The following is a 23,203-nucleotide window of genomic DNA, read 5'->3' as shown; positions in this document are numbered from 1 at the left end:
GATGGGGACCCCTGGTCTGGGGGGATGAATGGCGGCGGGGTTACAGGCTGGCCACACAGCCCTTGGCCTGGCACAGGTTTGATCAGCCCAGCTGCTGACCTTGGGGTGTCACACAGCCGTGCACCCCGCATCCGGCTCTGACACAAGCTGTCTTTCTGCGCCAAGGTGACCCCATTTCAGCAGCAGACCTCATCACGGGACCCAGGAGCTGTGGACAGGAGCGGGAAGCTCACGGGATGTGGGGGCCTGGGCTCCCCTTCTCTCTGGGGGTTGAAGACCCTCTGCAGGGAGGCTGAGGGGGTCATCCTAGAGGAACAAAGCTAAGGGAGACCAGGAGGTGCTGAGTTCAAATCCCAGTGCTGACACAAAACGAGAAAACCGCCCAGGCCCCGAGTTCAAGCCCCGGGAGCGACAGAAATCCCAGACCATGCTTTAAAAAGACCAAACGATAAAACGTTTATTCGCTAAAAACAAGGCCAGCGCGGCCGGGTAAAAGCAGGCTCAGCCCTGGAGGTTAGGTTAAAAGCAATCAAAGACTATGGACAGATTAAAAACCCAGGCATTCTAGAACTTTCCACAGAGGTGAGCCAATACAGCAGGGCTGGGGCTAGGAGCGGGGCCTGCGGGACGCCCTGCGGAGCGGGGTGGTTTTCCTGGGGGTCTCGTCCTCCGTCATCTCCGCGGAAAGCTCTAGAAAGAGAATGGAAGGGAGGAGGGCGGCGCGCGCTGGGGGGTCCCCCAGGGCATGGGGGGGTTGGGGGGGGGCGTACCTTCCTCACTGGACTCGTCGCTGGAGAAGACGACCTGGGGTTTCTTCTTGGTGGTGCGTGGAGGCCGGCGCGTGGGTCTGCGTGGCTCTGGCGTGGCGAAGTCGTCCGAGGCCGTGGAAGCCGCGGCCTGCGCTCTAGGGACTAGAGGAGACCAGCGGGGCTGGGAGGTTGCCTGGAAACGGAGGCTGCTGGGCGGGGGGGGGGGGGGGGGGGGGGGGCAGCGTACCCCGTTTCTTGGCCGACGGGGCTTGCTGGCTGCCTCCTGGGCCCAGGTCCAGCTCGTCCATCCCGTCTAGCCCTCGAGAGTGGCAGGCCCGCAGCTTCTGCTCAAACTCGTCCACCACAGCCTGCAGGGCAGAGACAGCAGCACCGCGCTGGGCAGGGTAGCGCGCGCCTGGAATCCCAGCTACTCACAGGGCTGTCATCTAAGGATCAGGTTTGAAGACAGCTGGGACAGAAAAGCCTGGGAGACTCTCATCTCCAGTAGCTATGCCTGCAAAAAATACTGGAACTGGGGAGCTGTGGCTCAAGGGGTAGAGCGCCAGCCCTGAGCAAAAGAAGCTCAGGGACAGCGCCCAGGCCCTGAGTTCAAGCCCCACAATGGACATGGACACGGACGGACACACACGGACACACACACACACACACAGCCTTGTCTACTACTGACTGGAAGAAGCCAGATTTGGCCGGGATTCAGCTCAGTCCCACGGTACCCGTCCAGCACCTACAGAGCTCTTGCTTAGATCCTGGCTCCACAGAGAACAAGCGAATGCAGAGCCCAGCTCTTTGCATTTTGGCCCAGGAGAGGACGGAGGGGGTAAACCTCCCGGGCCGGGGGAGGGAGGCGTGGCGCAGAGATGCAGGCCCACAGCTGGCGTCTGGCATGGTAGACACAGTGTTAGATGACGATTTACATGCAGCCACCCAAAACAGTGCTGCTGGTCTTAGCGCAGTCAGTCATTCACTTGGTCACATCCTTCATTCGTTCCTAGAGCCGAGGAGCAAGGTTCCAAGCCAGTCCTGGCAGTTAACATCCACAGGCCTCCTCTCCGATGGAAGACAGCAAAAAGCCGGAAGTGGCGGCGTGGCTCAAGTGGTAGAGCACCAGCCTGAGATCTTGCACCAGGACGTGACCAAAGCCAAAATCCCAGCGCGGTGGTGGGTGTGGGGGGTGTCCTTGCACTCACCTTGGCCTCGGGCTTGGCCCCACGCCGCAGTCTGCCCACGATGGACAGGAAGGCGGCGAACACGGCGTCGTCGCTCAGCTTGTCGCCGAAGCAGTCGAAGTGGTCCAGCAGGCGGCGGACCCCGCGCTCGGCCACGGGCAGCTGCGCCACGCAGAAGGCCAGGTCCCGGTGCTGCCGCTCGGTGCTGGGGGGGGGGGCACAGTTCGGGGACCCATCCACCCTGGCCGGGTCCTCAGGCTGGGGCCCCCCCCCACCTACCGCGCCGTGCGGAAGCGCTGGCACAGCTTCTCCAGCAGGCTCTCCAGCTGTTTGTCCTTCGTGATGTAGGCCAGAAGGTGTCTGCGGGAAGCGGGGAGCACGTGGGTCCCCGCCCCGGGACCCCAGCCTCTCCCTCCCCCAGGCGCAGGGCGGATACGAGGTGTGGGGGCCCCCTCCACAGGAGGCGCCATCTTTTTGTGCTGTTGTTTAATGTGCCATTTGTGGAACTCGAACTCAGGGCCTAGGCGCTGTCCCTGAGCTATTTTTGCTCCAGGCTGGGGCTTTACCACGTGAGCCACAGCTCCAATTCTAGCTTTTTGGTGAATTGTCGGAGAGAAGAGTCTCATGGACTTTCCTGCCCGGGCTGGCTTCAAACATCCTCAGATCAGCCAGCCTCCTGGGTAGCCGGGACTACAGGCGTGAGCCCCAGTGCCCGGCCTTATTTACTGCACAGCTCCCGTCCGCCCCAGGGGCGGCGTACTTCATGATGGTGCGGAAGGGCTCCTCCTCCACGCCGCACTCGGGGTCTGACAGGCGGCTGATGATGTCGGGGAGTAGGTTGTAGACGGCGTTGCCCTGCAGGGGGGAGATGCGTGTTGGAGATGGGGTCACGGACATGCACGCCCGCCCCGGCGGTAGATGCAAACCCGAATGGCGGCCTCTGACCTTGTGGGAGAGCTCGTTGAAGAAGTTCTTGGCCAGGGCGGCGATGGGCGGCGCGGGGTCGATGAGCAGCACGGCCATCTCGCTCACCTGCCCCTTGACCTTCACCATGTCCTTGAGGATGAGGTGCGTGAGCACCAGACCCGCCGTCTTCCGCACGTGCTGGGCCGGGTCGCGGAGGCTGGGGACGGCATGTCGGGTCAGGGGACCGCAGCCTGCGCCCCCCCCACCCCCACCCCCACACCAGGAGCACAGGCAGTCATAGTTGCTCACCGAGCGTACAGATGCGGCGTCCAGGGGTCCAGCAGGTTGGGGAAGCGGATGGCCAGGTCTCCGACCACAACCATGAGGTTGGCGCGCACGGTGGGCAGGGACGACTTCTCCAGCATGGTGAACAGGAGCCGGAGCTGGGATTCGCAGAACCTGGAGCTGGGGCGCGTGACGATCATCAGGGCCGGGCGCCGGTGTGCACGCCTGTCGCCCCGGCTCCTCGGGAGGCTGAGCGCCGAGGATCGCCCTCGGAAGCCAGCCTGGGCCGCAAGATCGGACTCTTTTGTCTCCAAGAAACCCGCGAAAAAGCCAGGAGTGGGGCTGCGGCTCAGCGGGTAGAGCGGCAGGCTTGAGTGAAACCGTGAAGGAAGTTCAAGCCCCCCACAGGGCCGCCCCCAGCCCCCCCAAAAAAGAAGGGGCTCCACCTGATCATGCAGAACTTGCCAAGGGCGAGGGAGGCGGCGGCGGAGAGCTCGGGGCTGCTGTACAGGCCGGGGTTGTGGCACACGGCCAGGAGCAGGGGCACGAAGGCCGCCAGGACCTGCCTGCCTGCGGGACGGCCGGGTCAGGGCTCGGAGGCCGGGGACGGCTCGGAGGCCGGGGAGGTAGGCCGGGGACGGCTCAGGGTGAGGGATGGGAGGCCGGGGAGGGAGGCCGGGGAGGGCTCGGGGTGAGGGCTCGGAGGCTGAGGACGGCTACTGGTTTAGAACTGGAAGCCGGGGGGCGGACAGCTCCAGGTTAGTGATCTCATGCTGGGGACAGTTCTAGGTTGGGGATCGGGGTGTGGGGGGGTGGGGACGGCCCTGGGTTGGGGATCGGGGTGTGGGGATGGCTCTGGATTGGGGATCGGGGCGTAGGGACGGCTCTGGGTTGGGGATCGGGAGGTGGGGGGTGTGGGGATGGCTCTGGGTTGGGGATCAGGGCGTGGGCCCGGCTCTGGGTTGGGGATGGGAGGCTGGGGATGGCCCTGGGTTGGGGATTGGGGTGGGGGGGGTGTGGGGATGGCTCTGGGTTGGGGATTGGCATGAGGGGTGTGGGGATGGCTCTGGGTTGGGGATCGGGATGTGGGGGGTGTGGGGACGGCCCTGGGTTGGGGATCGGGATGTGGGGGATGTGGGGATGGCTCTGGGTTGGGGATCGGGGCGTGGGGGGTGTGGGGACGGCTCTGGGTTGGGGATCAGGATGCGGGGGGTGTGGGGACGGCTCTGGGTTGGGGATTGGGGTGTGGGGACGGCTGTGGGCTGGGGATGGGAGGCTGGGGACGGCCCTGGGTTGGGGACCGAGGCCACGGGCGCAGACTGATGACGCAGCAGCTCACCTTCCAGGAGCTCCATCTCGCAGATGTTGCGGATGAGCTCGGCCTCCGTGTCGTCGGCGCTGGCGCCCCCCGCCAGCCCCAGCTCGTCCTCCATGGTGGTCTCGGAGTTCGTGTTCTGCAGGGGACAAGCGGGGCGCGTTAGAGATGCAGCTGGTGTGTGTGCGCGCGTGTGTGCGCGTGCGTGCCGCACTGTCCCTTGGCATTGGCCCTCCACGCTGGTGCTCGACCACTCGAGCCATGCCTCCACTTCTGGTTTTTGCCGGTTCACTGGAGGTAAAAGAGTCTCAGGCACTTTCCTGCCTGGGTTGGCTTTCAGCCTCCATCCTCAGATCTCCTGAGGAGCTGGGACGACAGGTGTGAGCACCAGTGCCCGCCCTGGCCAGCCCCGGAGGCGCGTCCCGGGCTGGCGTGGATCCCGTCCCCCCGCCCTCCCCCTGCAGCAGGGCCGGGGCGGGACCCCGGGGCCGGGCGGGCCCAGCGCCTCACCTTCTCCTTGGGCGCCTTGGCCTTGTGCTCCTGCTCCTCGCGCAGGGCGCGGCGGCGGCCCAGCTCCCCGCTCACCGCCTGCTCCAGGTGCACCAGCTGTTGCAGGGCCACGTCCCCCGCCAGCGACAGCAGGTTCAGCAGCAGCAGCGTGCGCAGCCGCGGGGCAGCGGCCTCTGCACGAGCCCGAGGGAAGCCCGGAACAACAAGTCAGCGCGCACCAGCGCCCGTCACGCACGCCTGCAATCCCGGCTACTTGGGAGGTGGACGCGGGAGGGGCGTGGGTTCAAACCAGCCCGGGAGGGGAAAACCTGGGAGATTCTTGTCTCTAGTAAAGCAGCCAAAAGCCGGAAGGGGGTGCCGTGGCTCAAGTGGCAGACCCCAGGAAAGATGGGGTGGTGTGGCTGGGGAGCTATGGAAGCAGGGAGGGAGGTGGGCAGAGGGAAGGCGGGGAGCCCACAGCAGCCCCTGCTCACCGGGGTTCCCCTGGGGGGCGCTGTCCTCCTGCAGCCCGTCCAGGGCCTGGCGTGCGCAGTCGCGCAGCATGCGCGCGCAGATCTCCTGGGGGCCCTCGGCCAGCTGGTAGGTGAGCGCCACGGCCGCCTCTTTGAACGGGACCCACAGCGGGTCTGGCTGGGCGAAGCCTGCGCAGGGAGAAGACGGGGTTCGCTTCTGCATGAGGCTCCCGGCGGGGGGGCCAGGCACCCCAACAGCCCGCTCACCTTTGGTGACCATGTCCCGCAGGCGCTGGAACAATCCGTGCTCTTGGGGCAGGCGGAAGGGGGGGGTGGCGGGCGCCCAGGGAGGGCTGGCGGGGGAGCAGAACACAGGGGTGCGGTTGCAGGGCGGGCGAGGCGCCCCGGCCACCCCCCTGGGCCCCGGGCCAGCCTGCTCGGTACCTTCCTCCGGTCGGAGATGTTGGAGATGGCCTGGCACACCTGCTGGGCCAGCCTGTAGTCCCGGCGCCCCGAGTCCGCCAGCGCGGCGCCCACCAGCACGTCCAGGTTGCTGCCCACGATCTCGGGCTTCCCTCTGGAGGAGGGCGGGCACCGAGGTGAAGGGGGGCCGGGGGGGGGCGGGGAGGGGGGGAGGTGATGATGCCTGGTCCCCAAGGCAGGGCCCTAACCCCGAGTCCCTGTTGCATCCGGGGATCTGGTCTGGTGGGGGGTGGGGTGGGGTAAGAACGCTGCATCCCGCCGCCAGCCCTGGGTACACTGCAGTGTGACCTGGCTCATTTTTGTTTTTGTCGGCCGTGGGGCTTGAACTCAGGGCCTGGGCGCTGTCCCTCAGCTCTTTCACTCAAGCCTGGTGCTCGACTACTGGAGCCAGGGCTCCACTTCTGGCTTGGTTTTGATTAACTGGAGATCAGAGTCTCACGGCCTTTCCTGCCCAGGCTGGCTTTGAACCGCGGTCCTCAGATCTCAGCCTCCTGAGCAGCCGGGATGGCAGGCGGGAGCCACCGGCGCGGGCTCTGGCTACTATCCCAAGGGACAAAGAGCCGTCTGCATCCCGCCCGCCCCCCCCCCCCCGCCTCACCTGGCCATCATGCCCAGCAGCATGACGGCGGCGCAGCGCTCGGCCGGGGAGCAGGGCGCCTTCTCCGTGACGCGTTCCCACAGCAGCTGCGTCACCGCCGGCTTCACCTCCTCCTTCCGCACGAACTCGCACAGCTGAGGACAACAGAAAGATGGCTGCGGCCCGCGCCCAGCGCGCCCTCCGCCCAGCCTCTGAATGAAGACGGGAAGACAGCAGGAAGAGCCTGGAGCAGCCCTGCGGTGGGACTGGAAGGAGGCTGCCAGGGTGGAGGCCGGCCAGCCTCCAGCCTCCATGGAGGCTCTCAAGCCTTTAAAACTGTGCTCACTAGCCGGGCGCCGGTGGCTCCCGCCTGTCACCCCAGCGACTCAGGAGGCTGAGAGCTGAGGATCAGGGTTGGAAGCCAGCCCAGGTAGAAGTCCTTGAGACTCTGATCTCCCATGAACCCCCAGAAAACCAGAAGTGGTGCCGTGGCTCACATGGTAGAGCGCCCGCCTTGAGCTGAAGAGCCGAGGGACGGCGCCCAGGCCCTGAGTTCAAGTCCCCATGACCGACCAAAAAAATAAAAATGACTTTTGGGAGTGGATTCCAAGTGGACCTACAGTTCTGATTACGTCCTGGAAAATTCCAGCACCCCTTCTTGCTGCCCTTCTACACGGATGTGCTGCTCGTCGTCCACAGGCGGCCCCGGAGACGCGAGGCCAGCTGTCCCTTCGGTCCAGGACAGCGGGGCTCCCCCTAGCGGTGGCCTGTGGTCACTGCCGCCTCCGCTGGGCGTCGCTGGAATTGGGGTCCCTGCGATTGGGGTCCCTACAATCTCGGGGTCCCTGGCCAACAGGGCTCCAGCCCTGGGCTTTTGTTTGGTGGCACTGGCGTGGGAACTTCATCCCCAGTCATGCTGCTTTCTTGTTCCCATGGGGTCTGGCATTTCTGCCTGGGACCCGCTGTAAATGGTCCTCCGACCTCTGCCTGCGTAGCTGGGATTAGAGGTGCACACCACCAGTGCGGAGCATTTGTTAAGATGGGGGAGGGAGGAGGGCCTTCCGAACTTCTTGCCGGGGTTTATCCACACACGGAGATTTTCCCCAGTCTCTGGGGCGCTGGGATTACAGGCGTGCTCCACCACGGTGGACTTTCCCGCCTGGCCTGGCTTTGAATGGCAATTCTCAGATCTCAGTCTCCTGAGTGGCTGGGATTACAGGTGGGAGCACCAGCACCAGGCTGTTATTTTCTAGGTCTCTAAATCATCCTCCCGGCCAGAGGAGCCAAGTTAAATCCTAGTGCTTTCTCGGAGCTTTCCTTGACCACTCTTTGCTCAGAGGCTGAGGATGGGTTGTGCAGCTCCAGAGCCTACTGGACATGACACAGACGAATTCCCTAACCCCATCTCAACTGCACAGTTCTCACGACCAGCGACCGCGCAGCACACTGCAACGGCCACGGCAGCGCAGGATGACGCGTGCTACCCGCACCGCCGGCTCTGTACTGTTCTAAAACGCTGGTGTGTTTGCCTTGTAACTGGCCCGTGGATCGTTGGGAAGGGAAAGCAAATGGTGCACGCGGGCTTCCGTGCGGGCTGAGCTCACGGCGGAAGCCCTGGACCCGTGAACACACAGGACGGGGAGACTTACAATTTCTTCCAGACACTGAATGGTTCCGACCGACGCATCCACCAGCAGCAAAGAGAGATTCTGGATCAAGGCCTGGGCCTTGGCTCTGGGGATACAGCAGAGATTGGGGGTCAGAGGACAGCAAACTGGCCACTAGGGTGACCCCAGCCTGTGTCATTCAGCCGCGGGGGACAGACAGTGGGGCAGGTTCAGCCCCAACCTGAGCCGCTAGTGATCCTATGCCTATGGGTTTGAAACTCATCTGGAAGAGACTAGAAAGTTCTGGGTGCCTGTGGCTCACGCCAGTCTTCCCCGCTTCTCAGGAGGCTGCCATGTGAGGATCGCAATTCGAACCCAGCCCCGGCAGGCAAAGTAAAAAAGAAAACATCTGAGACCGTTATCTCTAGTGAACCAGCAAAAAGCCAAAGTGCAGCAGTGGCTCAAGTAGTAGAGCACCAGGTTTGAGCAAAACGGTTAAGAGACGGAGCCCAGGCCTTGAGTTCAAATCCCAGGACTTGCACATGCGCATGCGTGTGCACGACACACACCTACACACACTACGGAGCGCCTCAGCGAGGCCGGCCAAGGAGACAGAACCCCGGTACCTGGCCGAGTCCCCCTTGGGGCTGAGGTAGAGCTGGCGGTAGGCGTTGAGCACCGCTTCCCGGACGCCCGGCTCCTTCGACCAGATGAGAGGCAGCATGCGGCGCACCCCAAACAGAGCCTGAGGCACCCCAAATTGGAAGACCATCACAAAGAATTCAATCACCTCCTGCACCACTGCAACGACAGAGACAAACATCACCCTGCTCCTTGGCCCAACACCCCGAGAGCCAAGAGACAGAGTCCTGCCCAGGGCGCTGGGAGGCTGCACATGGAGGCCCTGGGCTCCCTCTCTCCTGTCCTCAACTGGCGACGCAGCAAACAGAAAATTCTGGATGCAGTGGCATTTGCAAGTTGGGAAGGGACTAACCAAAACGACAGGCGCGGAGACCGACAAAATATGGGCTGGAGTCGGGCTCTGGCGCGCCCGCCTGTAATCCCAGCCACTCAGGAGGCTGAGACCTGAGGATCTCAGTTCAAAGCCAGCCTCGGCAGGAAGGTGGGTGAGCCTCCTCTCTCCGATGAACCCCCAGAACTAATGAGTGAGCGCGTATCTGGCGTCGGGGGCTTGCCTGGCGCGCACCTGTGGTGGTGTTCTCGTACATCATCCTGCTGACGGTGCTGATGGCCTCCGTGACGCTCTGGGAGAAGCTGCGGGCGTCCCGCAGGTACTGCACCAGCATCTCCTGCTTCACCAGCTCCTCGCTGCGCCCCGCCTGCGCCTGCGCACACTCCCCGCGCGGGTCTGCACCGGCCGTCTGTTCTGGGGCCGCGTGTGCGCCACTGGCTGGGCCTGCGTGTCACAGCAGGAGAGATGGAGAATACAGCTAGCAACAACCCCGGCCGTCTCTATCTACAGTGTGAAGTTTATGAAATCACTAACGGGTCTAGATCTTTTGTTTTTTTGGCCAGTCCTGGGGCTTGAACTCAGGGCCTGGGCGCTGTCCCTGAGCTTCTCTGGCTCAAGGCTGGCGCTCGACCACTTGGACCACAGCGCCACTCCGGGCTTTTTCTGTGTCTGTGGTGCTGAGGACTGGAACCCAGGGCTTCCTGCGTGCTAGGTGAGCGCGCTACCCCTGAGCCCCCTGCCCAGCCCATCTTAGATCATTTCTTAAAATTAGGTTTCTTAAGTGGTAACCCCATTGTATAACACCTTAATAAAATAATGCGTCTGCGCAGTGGGTGCAGTGGCCGCTGTCAGCGGGCCGGAGCCTGCGCAGTGGACACGGGTCGGGCCGCGTCCTTTTGGGTGCGGGACGAGGATTACCTTTGAAGATGTCTGCCAGGAGGCTCAGGAGCCGGCCCTCGGGGGAGTCCTCTGCGTCCGCCCCACAGAACGGGTCGGATCCGGGAAAGCGGTGCGTGGCCTGGCGGGCGAGGAGGATGGCCTGCCTGGGACAGCCCCGCGGGCCGCGTCAGCCCCGAGGGCGCCTGAGGCCCCCCCACCCCCAAGGGCGCCGCGCCGGACTCCCACCCGCCGGCCATCAGCCAGGGCCGGAGGCTGCGAGCTGAGGATCGTGGGTGGAGGCCAGCGCAGCCCAGGCCTATTTCTATCTATAGTGTGAAGTTTATGAAACCATGAGACTTTCTTGTTTTTTTTTGGGTGATCCTGGGCCCTGTCCCTGAGGCTCTTTGGAGCAACGTTGCCGCTTCTAGCTTTTTCTGAGTAGTTTACTCGAGATCAGAGTCCCATGGACTTCCTAGTCCAGGCTGGCCTCTAATTGAGATCCTCAGTCCTCAGCCTCCAGAGTAGCTGGGAGGCGTGAGCCCCCAGTCCCCAGCTCCCCGAGACTCTTATTTCCAGTGAATTAGCAAGGTGGCCCAAAGCTAGAGCACCAGCCTTGATTTGGAAAAGCTCAGGAACAGCGCCCGGGCCCCAAGTTCAAGCCCCAAGCACAGCGTGGGGGTTCCTCACGTACTTGTAACTGGCCCTGGCCAGCAGCTGCCGGATGCGCTCCTTCACCTGGTCCGCGGTCTCCGCGTCAGCGATCTGCTGGGGTGTCCCCTCTTCTTCTTCTTCTTGGGGACACGCGAGCAGCCTCTGCAGCGTGGACTGCACTTCAGGGAGCATGGCTTCCCACTCCTCCTGCGGCTGCAGCGCTGTGGATGCACCAGAGTGGGAGCGGCCCTGGTCCGCGTGGGGCTGTGCGCGTGGGGCTGTGCGGGGCGGGGGAGGCGGCTGGCGGGGCAGGCCTGGGCCGCGCATGCGTACTCACCGGGAGCTGGGATCCGCCGCTGGGCCCTCATTTCTTGTAATTTCTGGGTCTCCTTCTGCAGGGGTCCGGCGAGATCGGCGTCACTCAGCTGTGCAGGGAGAAGGAAGGGCAGGTCAGCAGGGAATGGCGCCCTGGGCTTTGGTGGCAGGCCACTGCTTGGCCCTGGGAGGGCGTACCTTGCAGGAGAAAGGGTTGTTGGCCACGAAGCTGGCCAGCAGCTGGATGGCGTTTTTACACACCAGCACCGACTTGTCTGCCAGACGCTCCACTGCCAAGGCCACCACGGCCTGGAATCGAGTCAGGGGGAGGGCCTGGAGAGGGAGGAGAGGGGGAAGACACATCCGCGCATGCCCACACCGGCCAGCCAGCCCAGCAACGCAGGAGACTGAGATCTGAGGAGCGAGGTTCAAAGCCACATAGGTGGACAAAGCAGACACTCATCTCCAGTGAACCACCAAAAAGTGGAAGCGGAGGTGTGGGTTAAGTGGTAGACCGCCATCCTTAAACAAGTCTAGTGAGAACATAAGGCCCTGAGTTCAAGCCCCTGGATTGGTGTATGTGCGCGCCTGCGTGCGCATGCATATGCATGTGCGCACGCGCGCGTGCAAGCTGCCTGTGGCATTATAAAAATATGTTAAGTAGCATTGTTTGAGGAAGGTGAAGCCTCAGTCTAGTCCTTCTGCGGAGCGAGGCACCGTTTTCCTGAGAATTATTTTATGATTATAAACTATAACAATGTAAGATTGAAATACAATGTAACAATACAGATCTTATAAAAAGATTTGTCTTAGGGCCTGAGCACTGTCCCTGAGCTTTTCTTTTGCTCAAGGCTGGTGCTCTACACCACTTGAGCCACAGCACTACTTCTGGCTTTTTCTGTGTGTGTAGTACTGAGGAATTGAACCCAGGGCTTCACGCATGCTAGGCAAGCACTCTGCCACAAAGCCACATTCCCATCTCAAAAGATTTGTAGTATTGCCTGGTGCCAGTAGCTCACACCTGTAATCCTAGCTACTTAGGAGGCTGAGATCTGGGACCTGAGGTTCAAAGCCAGCCCAGGGCAGAGAAAAGTTTTGACGAGATTCTGTTTTTTGTGGGTCATGGGGCTTGAACTCAGGGCCTGGGCGCTGTCCCTCAGCTCTTCAGCTCTAGGCGGGCGCTCTACCACTTGAGCCACAGCGCCACTTCCAGTTTTCTGGTGGTTCATTGGAGATCAGAATCTCATGGACTTTCCTGCCTGGGCTGGCTTTGAACCGTGATCCTCAGATCTCAGCCTCCTGAGCAGCTGAGATTAAAGGCAGGAGCCACCAACACCCGGCTTTCCATGAGATTCTTAAACCCAGTTAATACCTCAAAAGCTGGAAGTAGAGCTGTGGTTCAAAGTGGTAGAGCACTAGCCTTGAGCAAAAGACCACAGGGACAGTGTGTAGGCCCGAGTTCAAGCCCCTTGTCTGACAGAAAAAAAAGCTTGGTGTTTTTGTAACTACTGGTACATAAGTCTACAAGTGATTGCTAGCTAACTTCAAGCCTACAGTCCTCTTTGGATCTCCTGAATTCTTTTCATTTCCTGTGCTGGTCCTGGGCTTGAACTCAGAGCCTGGGTGCTGACCCTGAGCTCTACCCAAGCTACTGCTCTGTGCTCCTAACTCTCTGGTAGTTCATCAGAGAGGAGTCTCATGGACTTTTTCTGCCTGGGTCGGCTTCCCACTGCGATCCTCTGATCTCGGCCTCCCGAATGGCTGGGATTCCAGGCGGGAGGCGCAGCGCTCAGCTCTGGACATTCTCTTTACTACGGCCTCTCACTGTGAGCCCGTGCAGAGCGGCTCACCTTCTGCTGGACGATGCGGGTGAAGAGCTGCAGCACGCGGCTGCGCACGAAGGAGTGGACGTCGTGGCCGTGGGCCTGCAGCGTGTCCAGGAACTGGTCTCTCGTGTCCCGGGCGGCTTCTTCCAACTGGTCTCCGTTCAGGACCTGCAGCACCATCTCCGCCATGGCTGCCAGCACGGCGTTGCGCATCATGTAGTTCTGACAGAAAGAGCAGGAGAAGGCGGTGTGGGCTACTCTCCCCAGCGGAAGCAAGCATCCACCCCCTGTACAACGTGGGTTCAAGTCTCAGGCAGAGCTCAAGTGTGCCTGTGCCCAGCTGTGACTTCGCTGCTTAACTGCCTAGGTATTTGGCTCGAAGGTTCTAGTAGATGGCGGAATCTGAGAGGGGCCTTGTTTGCTCAGAGAATGTAGAAAGAAAATGAGTGAGTGGAGAGCCAGGTGCTGGTGGCTCACGCCTGCCATCCCAGCTTCTCGGGAGGCTGAGATCTGAGGGTCGAGGTTCAAAGCCAGCCTGGGTAGGAAAGGCCGTGAGACTCTGATCTCCAAGAAACCACCAGAAAACCAGATGTGGAGCCGTGGCTCAAAGTGGTAGAGCGCCAGCCTTGAGCTGAAGAGCTCAGGGACAGCGCCCAGGCCCTGAGTTCAAGCCCCAGGACAAGCACCAAAAACACAAATAAGTGAATCAAAACCAACTTTTCTCCAGGAGGTTCGGGAAGCGTGGTGTTCAGTGGTTCTCTGTGAAAAGGTGCGCACTGAAATTTTACTTCTTTCCTTTTTTTGATTTTGGAATGCATGGGTGTCTATGACAAGGAATTTAGGGAATGCAACTCAAGTCGCAACAGAGAATTCATTGTGTACAGAGAGGGCATCTTCTAGAACATTCCAGTGACAATATGCACAAAACCAAGTGTCTACTTGTGGTATCGAGTTGATGTTTCAAAGTTTCAGATTTTAGTCTTCTAGACTTAAAGAGTTATGGATGCTTTAACCTGTACTTGATTATGAAATCCTAACATCAGAAAATATTAACTATTTTAACTAGTTTCTTTCCTTTTTTGTTGGTTGTGGAGCTTGAACTCAGGGCCTGGGCGCTATCCCTCAGCTCAGTCCCAGAATCGGGGACTGGATGGTGTCCCTGATTCGTTTGCTCCACTTGGAGCCACAGCACTTCTGAGATTCTGATGGCTCATTGGAGGTAGTAAGTCTCCTGGACTTTCCTACCCAGGCTGGCTTTGAACCACAATCCTCACACCTCGGCCTTCTGAGTAGCTGGGATTAGAGGCGTGAGCCACCGGCGCACCTGGTTAACTCCTTACCTTTCATGTGAGCTCTTGGAGCCTCTAAGTCTGTGGGTGAACAGAGAAACCTACTCTTTCCTTCCCCACACCCACTCCCAGTTTACTGACAACATCCAAGAAAAAGCAGAACGCAGGCCTTGGGTACAAAGCAAGTCTGTTATGTAACCTGGTGGGAGAAGAGAGTTTGGGAGTTTTGCCAGGCTGAGAGTCAGAGAACAGACAGATTCTTATACAATAAGTTAGAGCACTGTGTGGCCTGCCTTTGACCTTGACAGTCACCTTGCCAGGGGGCCAGGGGTGGACTTGACAAAGGTTATTGTTCGGAGTGAGCGTGGCCAGGCAGGCGGCGGCCAGGCGCTAGCCTGAAGAATGATGGGGCTCAGCCCCACGTGCTTTCCTGCTCTACCACTTGGCCACAGCTCCATTTTGGGCTTTTTGCTGGTTTCACTGGAAATAAGAGTCCCTTAGACTTTTCTGCTCAGGCGGCCAGAGAGCTCAGCGTCCTGAGTGCTGGGATTATAGTATGTGCTACATGCCTGGCATCCCAGATCTCAAGAGGATTGGGATTTAGGCCAGTCTGGGCTAAATCCTGTTTCAAACCAAACAACACAGTTCCAACACCAAAAATCCACAAATGAAACAAAAACCCAACTTTTTCAGCTGAGTGTGTAGCTCGTTGTAGGGCGAGTGTTTACCACATCCAAGGTTCCACCTTTAGCCTACTTAAAAAACCCGGGGTTCTCCGCCTACCTCCCCATCCAGATGATCCAGCAGGACGCACACGCTGGCCATCAGGATGGCTGGCACGCGCTCCGCCAGCTCCGTGAGGAACGTGGCGTAGCCCTTGGCCCCGGAGGGGTCCCGACTCAGCTCCTGGGGACACTTCTGGCCGATCTCTCTATGCGAGGAAGAACACAGCCAGGACAAGAGCGCCGTCAGTCAACTCCCGGCCGGCAAGCAAGCGTGGATCTAGGCTGAGCAGGAATCGAGGGCTGCCAGAAGAAAGGCCCAACTGGTCCCGACTCCGCCGCCCGCAGGCCAGGGAAACTCACCGCACGATCTCCCCCACGATGCTCTTCATCCCGTACTCGGTGGCCCACAGACTCACAGCCCCCACCAGCACCGGGGCCAGGTGCTCAAAATGCTGCAGGAGCTGGATGATCTTCACAGTGGCACCTGTGCAGGAGGGACCGCAAGGGATGATGGGAGGAGGAGGGACCACAAGGGATGATGGGAGGACAAAGCCCGGGTCGGAACAGCCGAGGAGCGACCGTGAGGGATGACGGGAGGAGGACGTACTGAGCATGTGGTTGTACCGCGTTAAGGCCACACCGAGCAGGTGCGTGATGGCGTCCCGGGTGGGCCGGTTCTTCTGGTGACTGATCGTGGGATTCTCTAGAAGGCGGTAGCAACAGCCGGTGACCAAACTGAGAAAGAAAACAGGAAATCAGCCATGAGAACCAAAGGCTGCTGCTCCCGCTGTCATCCGAGCTACTCGGGAGGCTGAGATCTGAGGATCGCGGTTCAAAACCATCTGGGGCAGGAAAGTCTGTGAGACTCTGATCTCCCATGAACCACCAGAAAACCAGAAGTGGTGCTGTGGCTCAAGTGGTAGAGTGCTCGCCTTGAGCTGAAATGCTCAGGGACAGAGTCCAGGCCCTGAGTTCAAGACCCACCACTAACCATTAAAAAATAATAATAATTGTCTTCTACTCTATAATGTAAACTCCACGGGGACAAAACCTTATTCCCAATGTATATAATGATGCCCACCATATACAAGAGGCTTCTTTTTGTGTGGGCATGGTGTCCTGGGGTTTGTATTCAGGCTTAGGTATTATTCCCGAGCTTCTGTGCTCAAGGATGGTGCTCTACCACTTGAACCATACCAGCACTTCTGGCTTTTTTGGGGGGGATTGTTAACTGAAGATAAAGAGCCGAGGCTAGCTTTGAACTGTGATCCGCTTGAGTAGTGGGATGACAGGCGTGAGCCATCGGCGCCCACCCCCAGAGGAGTCTCAATACCTTTTCACAAACAGATGAATGAGCATGAGAGAGGGCGGATGCACAGCAGTTCCGAACATTCCACCCCCTCCACGCTCACACCACCATCAGCCGTGAAATGGGGTTATTTAAAAGGCTTTTCTAAAGCCAGAGGCCAGTGGCGCATGCTCATAATCTGAGCTACTCAGGAGGCTGAGATCGGGAGGATTAGAGGTTGCCAGCCGGAGCAGAAAAGTCTGTGACAACTCCATTGCCAACTAATCAGCAAAAGGCTGGGCGGGGGGCCTGGCTCAAGTGGTAGAGCACCAGCTGTGAGCAAGAAAGCTAAGCCAAAATGAGAGGCCCCGAGTTCAAGGCCGGGTGCTTCCCCCTTCCCTCGAGACATGACCGGTGACTCCTCACGGCTCAACTGCTCCATGCACCACCTCGACGACTCACCTGACAAACTCCTCTTCGATCACTGAGTGGTTCCACAGGTGACGGATGTCCAGCTGCAGCAGCTGCGTCAACAGCTGCAGAATTGGTTGTCTCTCCTCCTCCCAATCGAAGCCATGGGCCGCTTTGGATCGGGCCTTTTTACCCTAAAAAGAGCAGGTACACACTCAGGAAAGATCCAAGAGGGTCCGGGTCTGAAGGTCTGTGTGCGCTTTAAGGATCGAGGCGAGTAGGAGACACAGAAGCACTTCAAACTCCAAAGGCAGAAGAATGGCCTGTCTGGAGAAAATGCTGTGAACCTCCAGTCCTTCCTCCTTCACCTGACGCGCAGACCACGACACAGTGTTAGAATCCCAGGCCCGCATGCCGTCCGGCAATAGTCCCTTCCTCCCATCCACAGTGAGCAAAAGCAGCTCCAGGGTAGCGCCAAGGCCCAAGTGGCTCACGCCTGGAATCCTAGCTACCCAGGAAGCTGAGATTTGGGTATCTAGGTTTGAAGCCAACCTCGGCAGGAAAGTCCCTGAGACTTCTTTTTTGGCTGGTCCTGGGACTTGAACTCAGAGCCGGGCGCTGTCTCTGAGCTTTTGTGCTCAAAGCTAGCACTCCACCACTTGAGCCAGAGCACCACTCCTGGCTTTTTCTGAATAGTTTATGGGAGAGTCTCATGGACTTTCCCGCCTAGGCTGGCTTCGAACCATGATCCTCAGATCTTAGCCACCTTAGTAGCTAGGATGACAGGCGTGAACCACCAGCATGAAGACTTTTTTATTTTGGCCGGTCCTGGGGTTTGAACTCAGTGTGAGCACTGTCCCTGAGCTTCTTTTGCTCAAGGCTAGTACTCTACCACTTGAGCCACAATGCTGCTTCTGGCTTTTTCTGTGTATGTGGTATTGAGGAATTGATCCTAGGGCTTCATGCATGCTAGGCGATCTGTGGTGCAGGTGGTAGAGCATTAGCCTTGAGTAAAAAAGCTCAGGGACAGTGTTCAGTTCCTAGACTTAAGCCTGAGGACTGCAAGATAGTAATAGTAATAATAAAGAATCATCAGGTGCTGTGGCTCACTCCTGCAATCCTAAGATCTGAGGACTGGAGTTCACAGCCCGCTTGGCTAGGAAAGTCCATGAGACCATTATCTCCAACTAAGTACCCCCAAAAAGCCAGAAAGGGAGCTGTGGCTTAAGTGGTGGAGCAGCAGCCTTGAAGGAAAAAAAGTAAAACAATCCCAGGCCCTGAATTCAAGCCCAGGACTGGCCCCCGATGAGAAAAAGCGAGGCAGGAAGCCCCATTACCTTCCCTGCCACGTCCAGGCCCAGGAGGCTTGTCTGGCTGCTCATGGTCTCAAAGGATTCCAGGAGGCGGATGAGGACATAGCAGTTCATCTTGAGGGCATTAAGATGGCTGCTTCTCTCTGACACACTCAACGCTGCATCATCCAGGATGGACGGAAGCTCCTGGGAATGCCGGGACACCACTGGGGAGGCAGAAGATGCCAATTACTTTACAAAACCAAACACCACCCCTGGGGCCTGGGTGCTGGCCCTGAGCTCTTTTGCTGATGATCTTTTGATCATCTGCGCATCTCAGCCTCCTGAGTAGTTGGGATGACAGGTCTGAGCACCAGCAGCCCCCCCCCAACTTCAAAATGCCTCCGACCTGCAGCCATCAGATTACCAAAGATGTGTGTGTCATCTCCAGTGGCCGCTCACAGGGCTAAGTCCTTACAGACCCTCTGCCCTCCACGGAAATCGAAGCAAGCCCTGTTCCTACTCCAACTCCAGCTGCCTTGCCGTCTCCCGGGCAACTGGAAGAGCCCCTCCCATGAAAGAGAGGCGGCTCCAAAGTAGGAAGGAATTCATGTTGGTCTGCCCTTACAGCGAGCGCACACAACTCTGCATCGCTCACCAAGATTACAGACCTCGATAGGACAAAGGGCCTAGAACTTAGCCAGGCACACTGAATCACCACAGCCTGCTCATCATCACCTGGCCGACAAGGGAGGAGGGCAGTAAACAGACACCCCACAGCAGCAGGAATTTATCCCCCCCCCCCCCCCCCCCAGTTCTCTGCCCCGGGATCCCTAGAGCACCTTTTATCAGGAATTCCAGAGTATCTTCCTTGAGACCCAGATCGACATTTCGAAAGTGACTGTAAAGAAAGGAAGTGTGAATCCGGGCATGGTGGCGTACGCCTGTAATCCTGGCTACCCGGGAGGGCTGAGAATCACAGTTCAAAGACAGCCAAGGGAGGAAAGTCCCTGAGACTCTTATCTCTGATGAACAACAACAACAAAAAGCTGGAAGTGAAGTTGTGGCTCAAATAATAAGCGCTAGCCTGGAGTACAAAAAGCTCAGAGACAGCGCTCGGGCTGTGAGTTCAAGCCCCAAGACTGATATAAAAAGAAACAAAGAAAAATGTGGGAGTGAGGCGGGGAACCACAGGGCCCATTCTAACACAGCACATCTAACCTGAGGATCCCAAGCTTGAAAACACACGGGAAATCCCACAACCAAACAACACACTGGCAAACAGCGTTCCCTAATGCTGTTAGCTGTGTGTACGCCTATACTGGGGCTTGAATTCAGAGCCTGGACATTTTTTGCTCGAAGCTGGCACTCTACCACTTGAGCCACAGATTCAACGTGTGTGTGTGTGTGTGTGTGTGTGTGTGTGTGTGTGTGTGTGTGTGTGTGTGTTACAGCTCAAGCTCTCTTACCCAGGCTGGCTGTGAACTTTGGTCCTCAGATCTCAGCTTCCTGAGTGGCTGGGATTACAGGCGTGAGCACCGGTGCCTGGCAAGGGGGCGATTTTACTTACTGTAAGATGCTGTAGACAGTATCGAAGTGCTGGAGGATAGCAAGTGGCCCCTGGGCTCGGAAGGCAGCCTGAAATGCTGTGAAGACAAGAGAGCGCGCAGGGGCTGGGCGGGTGGCTCAGTGGTAGAGCGCTCGTCTAGCATGCATGAGGCCCTGGGTTCGATTCCTCAGTACCACGTAAGCAGAAAAAGCCAGAAGTGGCGCTGTGGCTCAAGAGGTAGAGTACTAGCCTTGAGCAAAAGAAGCTCAGGGACAGCGCCCAGGCCCTGAGATCAAGCCCCAGGACTGGCAAAAAAAGGAAGCGATTAATCTGAAGGGGAAAAACGTTCTTGATGAGTCCTGTCCAAAACTGCACTGACATCTTAGTCTTCCTTCCGAGTTATTTTGTACATTGCCCCTCAATAAGGCTTTGCCTGATGCTTCTCTTTCTTTCCCTTTCCGGTGCTGGCCCGGGGCTGGGACTCTAGCCTTGTGCTATCTTACGCAGCATTTTCCCTCAAAACTGGTCCTCTATCACAAACCAGCTTCTGAGTGCAGTTTTCGTGCTAATGAATTAGCCGGCCGAGGCCATCTCGGAGTTGAAATGTTGAATCTAGTTTCACTAGTAGTTAGGATTATAGGCGTGAGCCACTGGCACTTGGCTCTTGTTTATTTCTTTGTTCATTTACTTATTTAATAGTGCTGAGGATTAACAGGGCTTTGAGCATGCTAGACAAGCTCTTTACCACTAAGCTACACACTCAGCCCTTGCTGGGCAGGGGCCTTGTGGATGGTGCTGGCCTGGAACTCACTCACCGTGTAATCTTCTTGCCCCTACCTTTCCTGTGCTGGGACTGTAGGCATGCGCTACTATGCCAGCTTAATAATTTTCTCACAATTGTATTAGGGTCATGCATTTTTCGCTAGACTATCACAGAAGGAAGGGCGGGGTCATTCTCACGAACCATATCACCCGTGGCTCCCACCTAAAATCCTGGATACACATGAGGCTGAGATGTGAGGATCCAGGTTCAAAGCTAGCCCCAAAGGGCAAGTCTGAGAAACATATTTCCACTGAAAAGCTAGAAATGGAGCTGTGGCTCAGGTGGTAGAGCCCTTCCCTTGAATAAAAAAGGGACAGCACCCAGATCTCACGTTCAAGGACTAGCACAAAAAGAAAAAGAAAATACATGGTGGGTTTGGTGGCACATGTCAGTAATCCCGGCTACTCTCAAGGTTGAGAAAGGAGGGTCAAGGGTTCAATGGGCAATTAGCTAGCCCTTATCTCAAAAATGGGAAAAAAAATGCATGAAAACAGAAAGTATGGCTGGGGGTGGGGGTCGGGGGGTGACACAGCGCTAAAGAACCTGCCCAACCAGTCCAAAGACCTGCCCTCAACCCCCAGTACCACAAAAAACTAAGAAAAAACCAAGAGAGGTCCATAGCACAATCTCTTATTAGTAATGATGTTCATTTTGATCTTTTGGTAGTGCTGGCCACATTTCTCCACTACAGTTTTTTTTCTTTGCAATTATTTTCTTCTTTTGCAATTTCTTCCTCACAATGTAAGCACCACACACACCACAATGACATTTCACGAACAACACACCTCAGAAATGACAGTGATCCTGTAAGATACCACTTCCTATCCTGGGTGCTGCGGCTCATGCCTGTAATCCCAGCTTCTCAGGAGGCTGATAGCTGAGGATCCCAGTCTGAAGTCAGCCCAGGAAGGAAGGTCAGTGAGGCACGTATCTTTTTTTCTTTTTCTTTTGGTCATGGGGCTTGAACTTGGGCTTGGGCACTGTCCCTGTGCTCTTCAGCTCAAGGTGAGCGCTCTACCACTTGAGCCACGGCACCACTTCTGGTTTTCTGGTGGTTTATTGGAGATAAGAGTCTCTCGGATTTCCCTGCCTGGGCTGGCTTTGAACCACGATCCTCACATCTCAGCCTCCTGAGTAGCTAGGATGACAGGCGAGAGCCACCAGCACCCAACTTCCTGTTAGCCTTAAATCTACTAGTACTGTGCCTTAGTATATGGTAAAGGGTAAGAATTTAAAACTGTTTCTCCCAATGAGGAATCATCTTCACCAAGACTATCTATCAGATGACCCAGGGAGGAACTAATGTCACAACTCCCGTACAATGACAGAGAAAACAGACGGAATGGGATTGAGCGCTCCCAGCCCTCACGGAGCGTCACGACGCTCGTTTTCACATGCCAGAAGTAAGGGCAGCCGCACATCTCACCTTTAAGCTGGGGCTGCAGCTGTCTGATGGGCAGTACCTCTTGGACAACATACTGATTCACGCCTCCACTTCTTAATAAATCCTCAGGGGACAAGGGGAGATGGAACTCACACAGCTGGGGGGGCATAATTCTTCTCCTGGTTCACAGGGCTGGAAATCAAAAATGACCACGAGCGTGTAAATCTAAGGCGACTTCTCGTCTGGTTCAACAACATCCCCAATACATAGTCTTTTTTGGGGGGGAGGGTTGGTCGTAGGACTTGAACTCTGGGCCTGGGCGCTGTCCCTGCATTCTTCAGCTCAAGGCAACCGCTCTACCGCTCTTGCTACAGTGCCACTTCTGGCTTTCTAGTGGTCTAATGGAGATAAGTAAGAGTCTCATGGACTTTCCTGCCCGGGCTGGCTTTGAACCCTGATCCTCTGATCTCAGCCTCCTGAGTAGCTAGGATTACAGGCATGAGCCACGTCACTTCGTTTCTTATCTCTGATTACAGACTTTGCCTTTTCTTCACTCTACCCTGGTGCGCTTCGGGCTTTCCGCAGCCTAGAGAATGGACTGGGAACTCTGGGCCTGGGCGCTGTCCCTCAGCTCTTCAGCTCCAGGCGGGCGCTCTCCCGCTCGAGCCACAGCGCCACTTCAGGTGTTCTAGTGGCCTGATGGCGATCAGAGAGTCTCACGGACTTTCCTGCCCGGGCTGGCTTCGAACCGCGATCCTCTAGATCTCGGCCTCCAGGGCAGGCGGGCTGACAGGCGGGAGCCTCACGACCGTGCTCCGGGGATCAGAGCAACGAGTGGGGGCGCAGGGAGGCCTGGGGCGTTGCCCTCGTCGCTGTGTTAACCTGCGGAGCCCGTCACGCGTGGGGAGGCGGCACCGGGCAGCAGGCCACTGCCCCGCACGGCCACCGCCGAGGTCTCCGGGCCCCGGGATCTCGCCTCGCTCATCACGGAGACCGAGATCGGAGCTATGAGTCACGCCTGAACCCACCTCTCCATCTTGCCACCAATTACACACACTGCCATTCTGGTCAGGGTTAACTTTCTACCCACATCGAGCCCTCCCCGGGCCCGCTTGCAGGCCGAACCCACGACGCCCGGCCCCGGCCCCCGCTCCTCCCATTCAGAACCCCGGGCCGCTCACCTGGCTACGCGGCTTCCCCAGGCCTGAGCCGCGGGGCTGCGAGGGATTCACGAAAACACGACTGCACCACGCGCACCAATCAGAGAGGCAGCTTGCCAAGTTGGCGGGGAATCTGGCCAATCCCGAGCAAGGGAGGACAAAAGGCCCGCCCTCTGAGCCGGGCGCGGCGAAGCGCGGGCAAAAACCACCCACGGAGCGTTCAAAAACCCCAACGGCCGCAAGCCGACCAATCCCGACGGCCGCTGGCAGAGCCGGCCAATCACAGGGCGGGCTGAGCGCCAGGCCCCGCCCCCAGCCCGTCCGGTCCGCGGGAAGAGGCCGCGGCGGCAGTGTCTGGGCCGGGGTCGCGTTCCGCCATGTCCTCCGCGCGGTGCCACCTCAAGCCCCCCCTCTCCCCGTAATGAACAGCCCGGGCGCCACAAGGACTCGGCTCCATGCTCCGGCTGAGGGCGCCCGGGGAAGCGGAGGTGGGGTGATTTCACCACAGGCGCCCCGCAGCGTCTCCGGAGCGCTCCCAAACTTCCGGTGTGCAGACCGGAAGCCGCT

General features: G+C 58.4%; 1 protein-coding gene and 1 non-coding gene across 2 annotated transcripts; both read right to left on the bottom strand.

Annotated features, from left to right (window-relative positions):
• Positions 1–431: 431 nt before the first annotated feature.
• Ncapd2 (non-SMC condensin I complex subunit D2) lies at positions 432–23,178 on the bottom strand. Its single transcript, XM_070005018.1, is given in 33 exon segments — positions 432–690; positions 771–911; positions 997–1,117; positions 1,958–2,141; positions 2,216–2,296; positions 2,697–2,791; positions 2,882–3,059; positions 3,152–3,307; positions 3,574–3,697; positions 4,467–4,581; positions 4,953–5,125; positions 5,426–5,593; positions 5,672–5,735; positions 5,737–5,757; positions 5,849–5,981; positions 6,486–6,619; positions 8,114–8,198; positions 8,698–8,872; positions 9,279–9,488; positions 9,963–10,087; positions 10,615–10,795; positions 10,912–10,999; positions 11,088–11,222; positions 12,740–12,937; positions 14,788–14,935; positions 15,090–15,213; positions 15,337–15,464; positions 16,480–16,622; positions 17,766–17,947; positions 18,563–18,621; positions 19,291–19,366; positions 21,519–21,668; positions 22,658–23,178. Coding segments are annotated over 32 exon segments (4,155 nt in total). The 5' UTR covers positions 21,646–21,668; positions 22,658–23,178; the 3' UTR covers positions 432–607.
• On the bottom strand, positions 18,134–18,463 carry LOC138815650 (small nucleolar RNA U85). The gene has a single exon (XR_011368409.1). It is a non-coding gene; the product is annotated as a small nucleolar RNA U85 (small nucleolar RNA).
• Positions 23,179–23,203: the final 25 nt, after the last annotated feature.

Source organism: Dipodomys merriami, unplaced genomic scaffold (genome assembly GCF_024711535.1).
Source record: "Dipodomys merriami isolate MVZ:Mamm:240054 unplaced genomic scaffold, mDipMer1.0.p SCAF_654, whole genome shotgun sequence".
In the NCBI taxonomy this organism is placed as follows: domain Eukaryota; kingdom Metazoa; phylum Chordata; class Mammalia; order Rodentia; family Heteromyidae; genus Dipodomys; species Dipodomys merriami.
The sequence above is the reverse complement of the archived record's forward strand: the minus strand, read 5'-3'. Positions and strand labels throughout refer to the sequence as shown.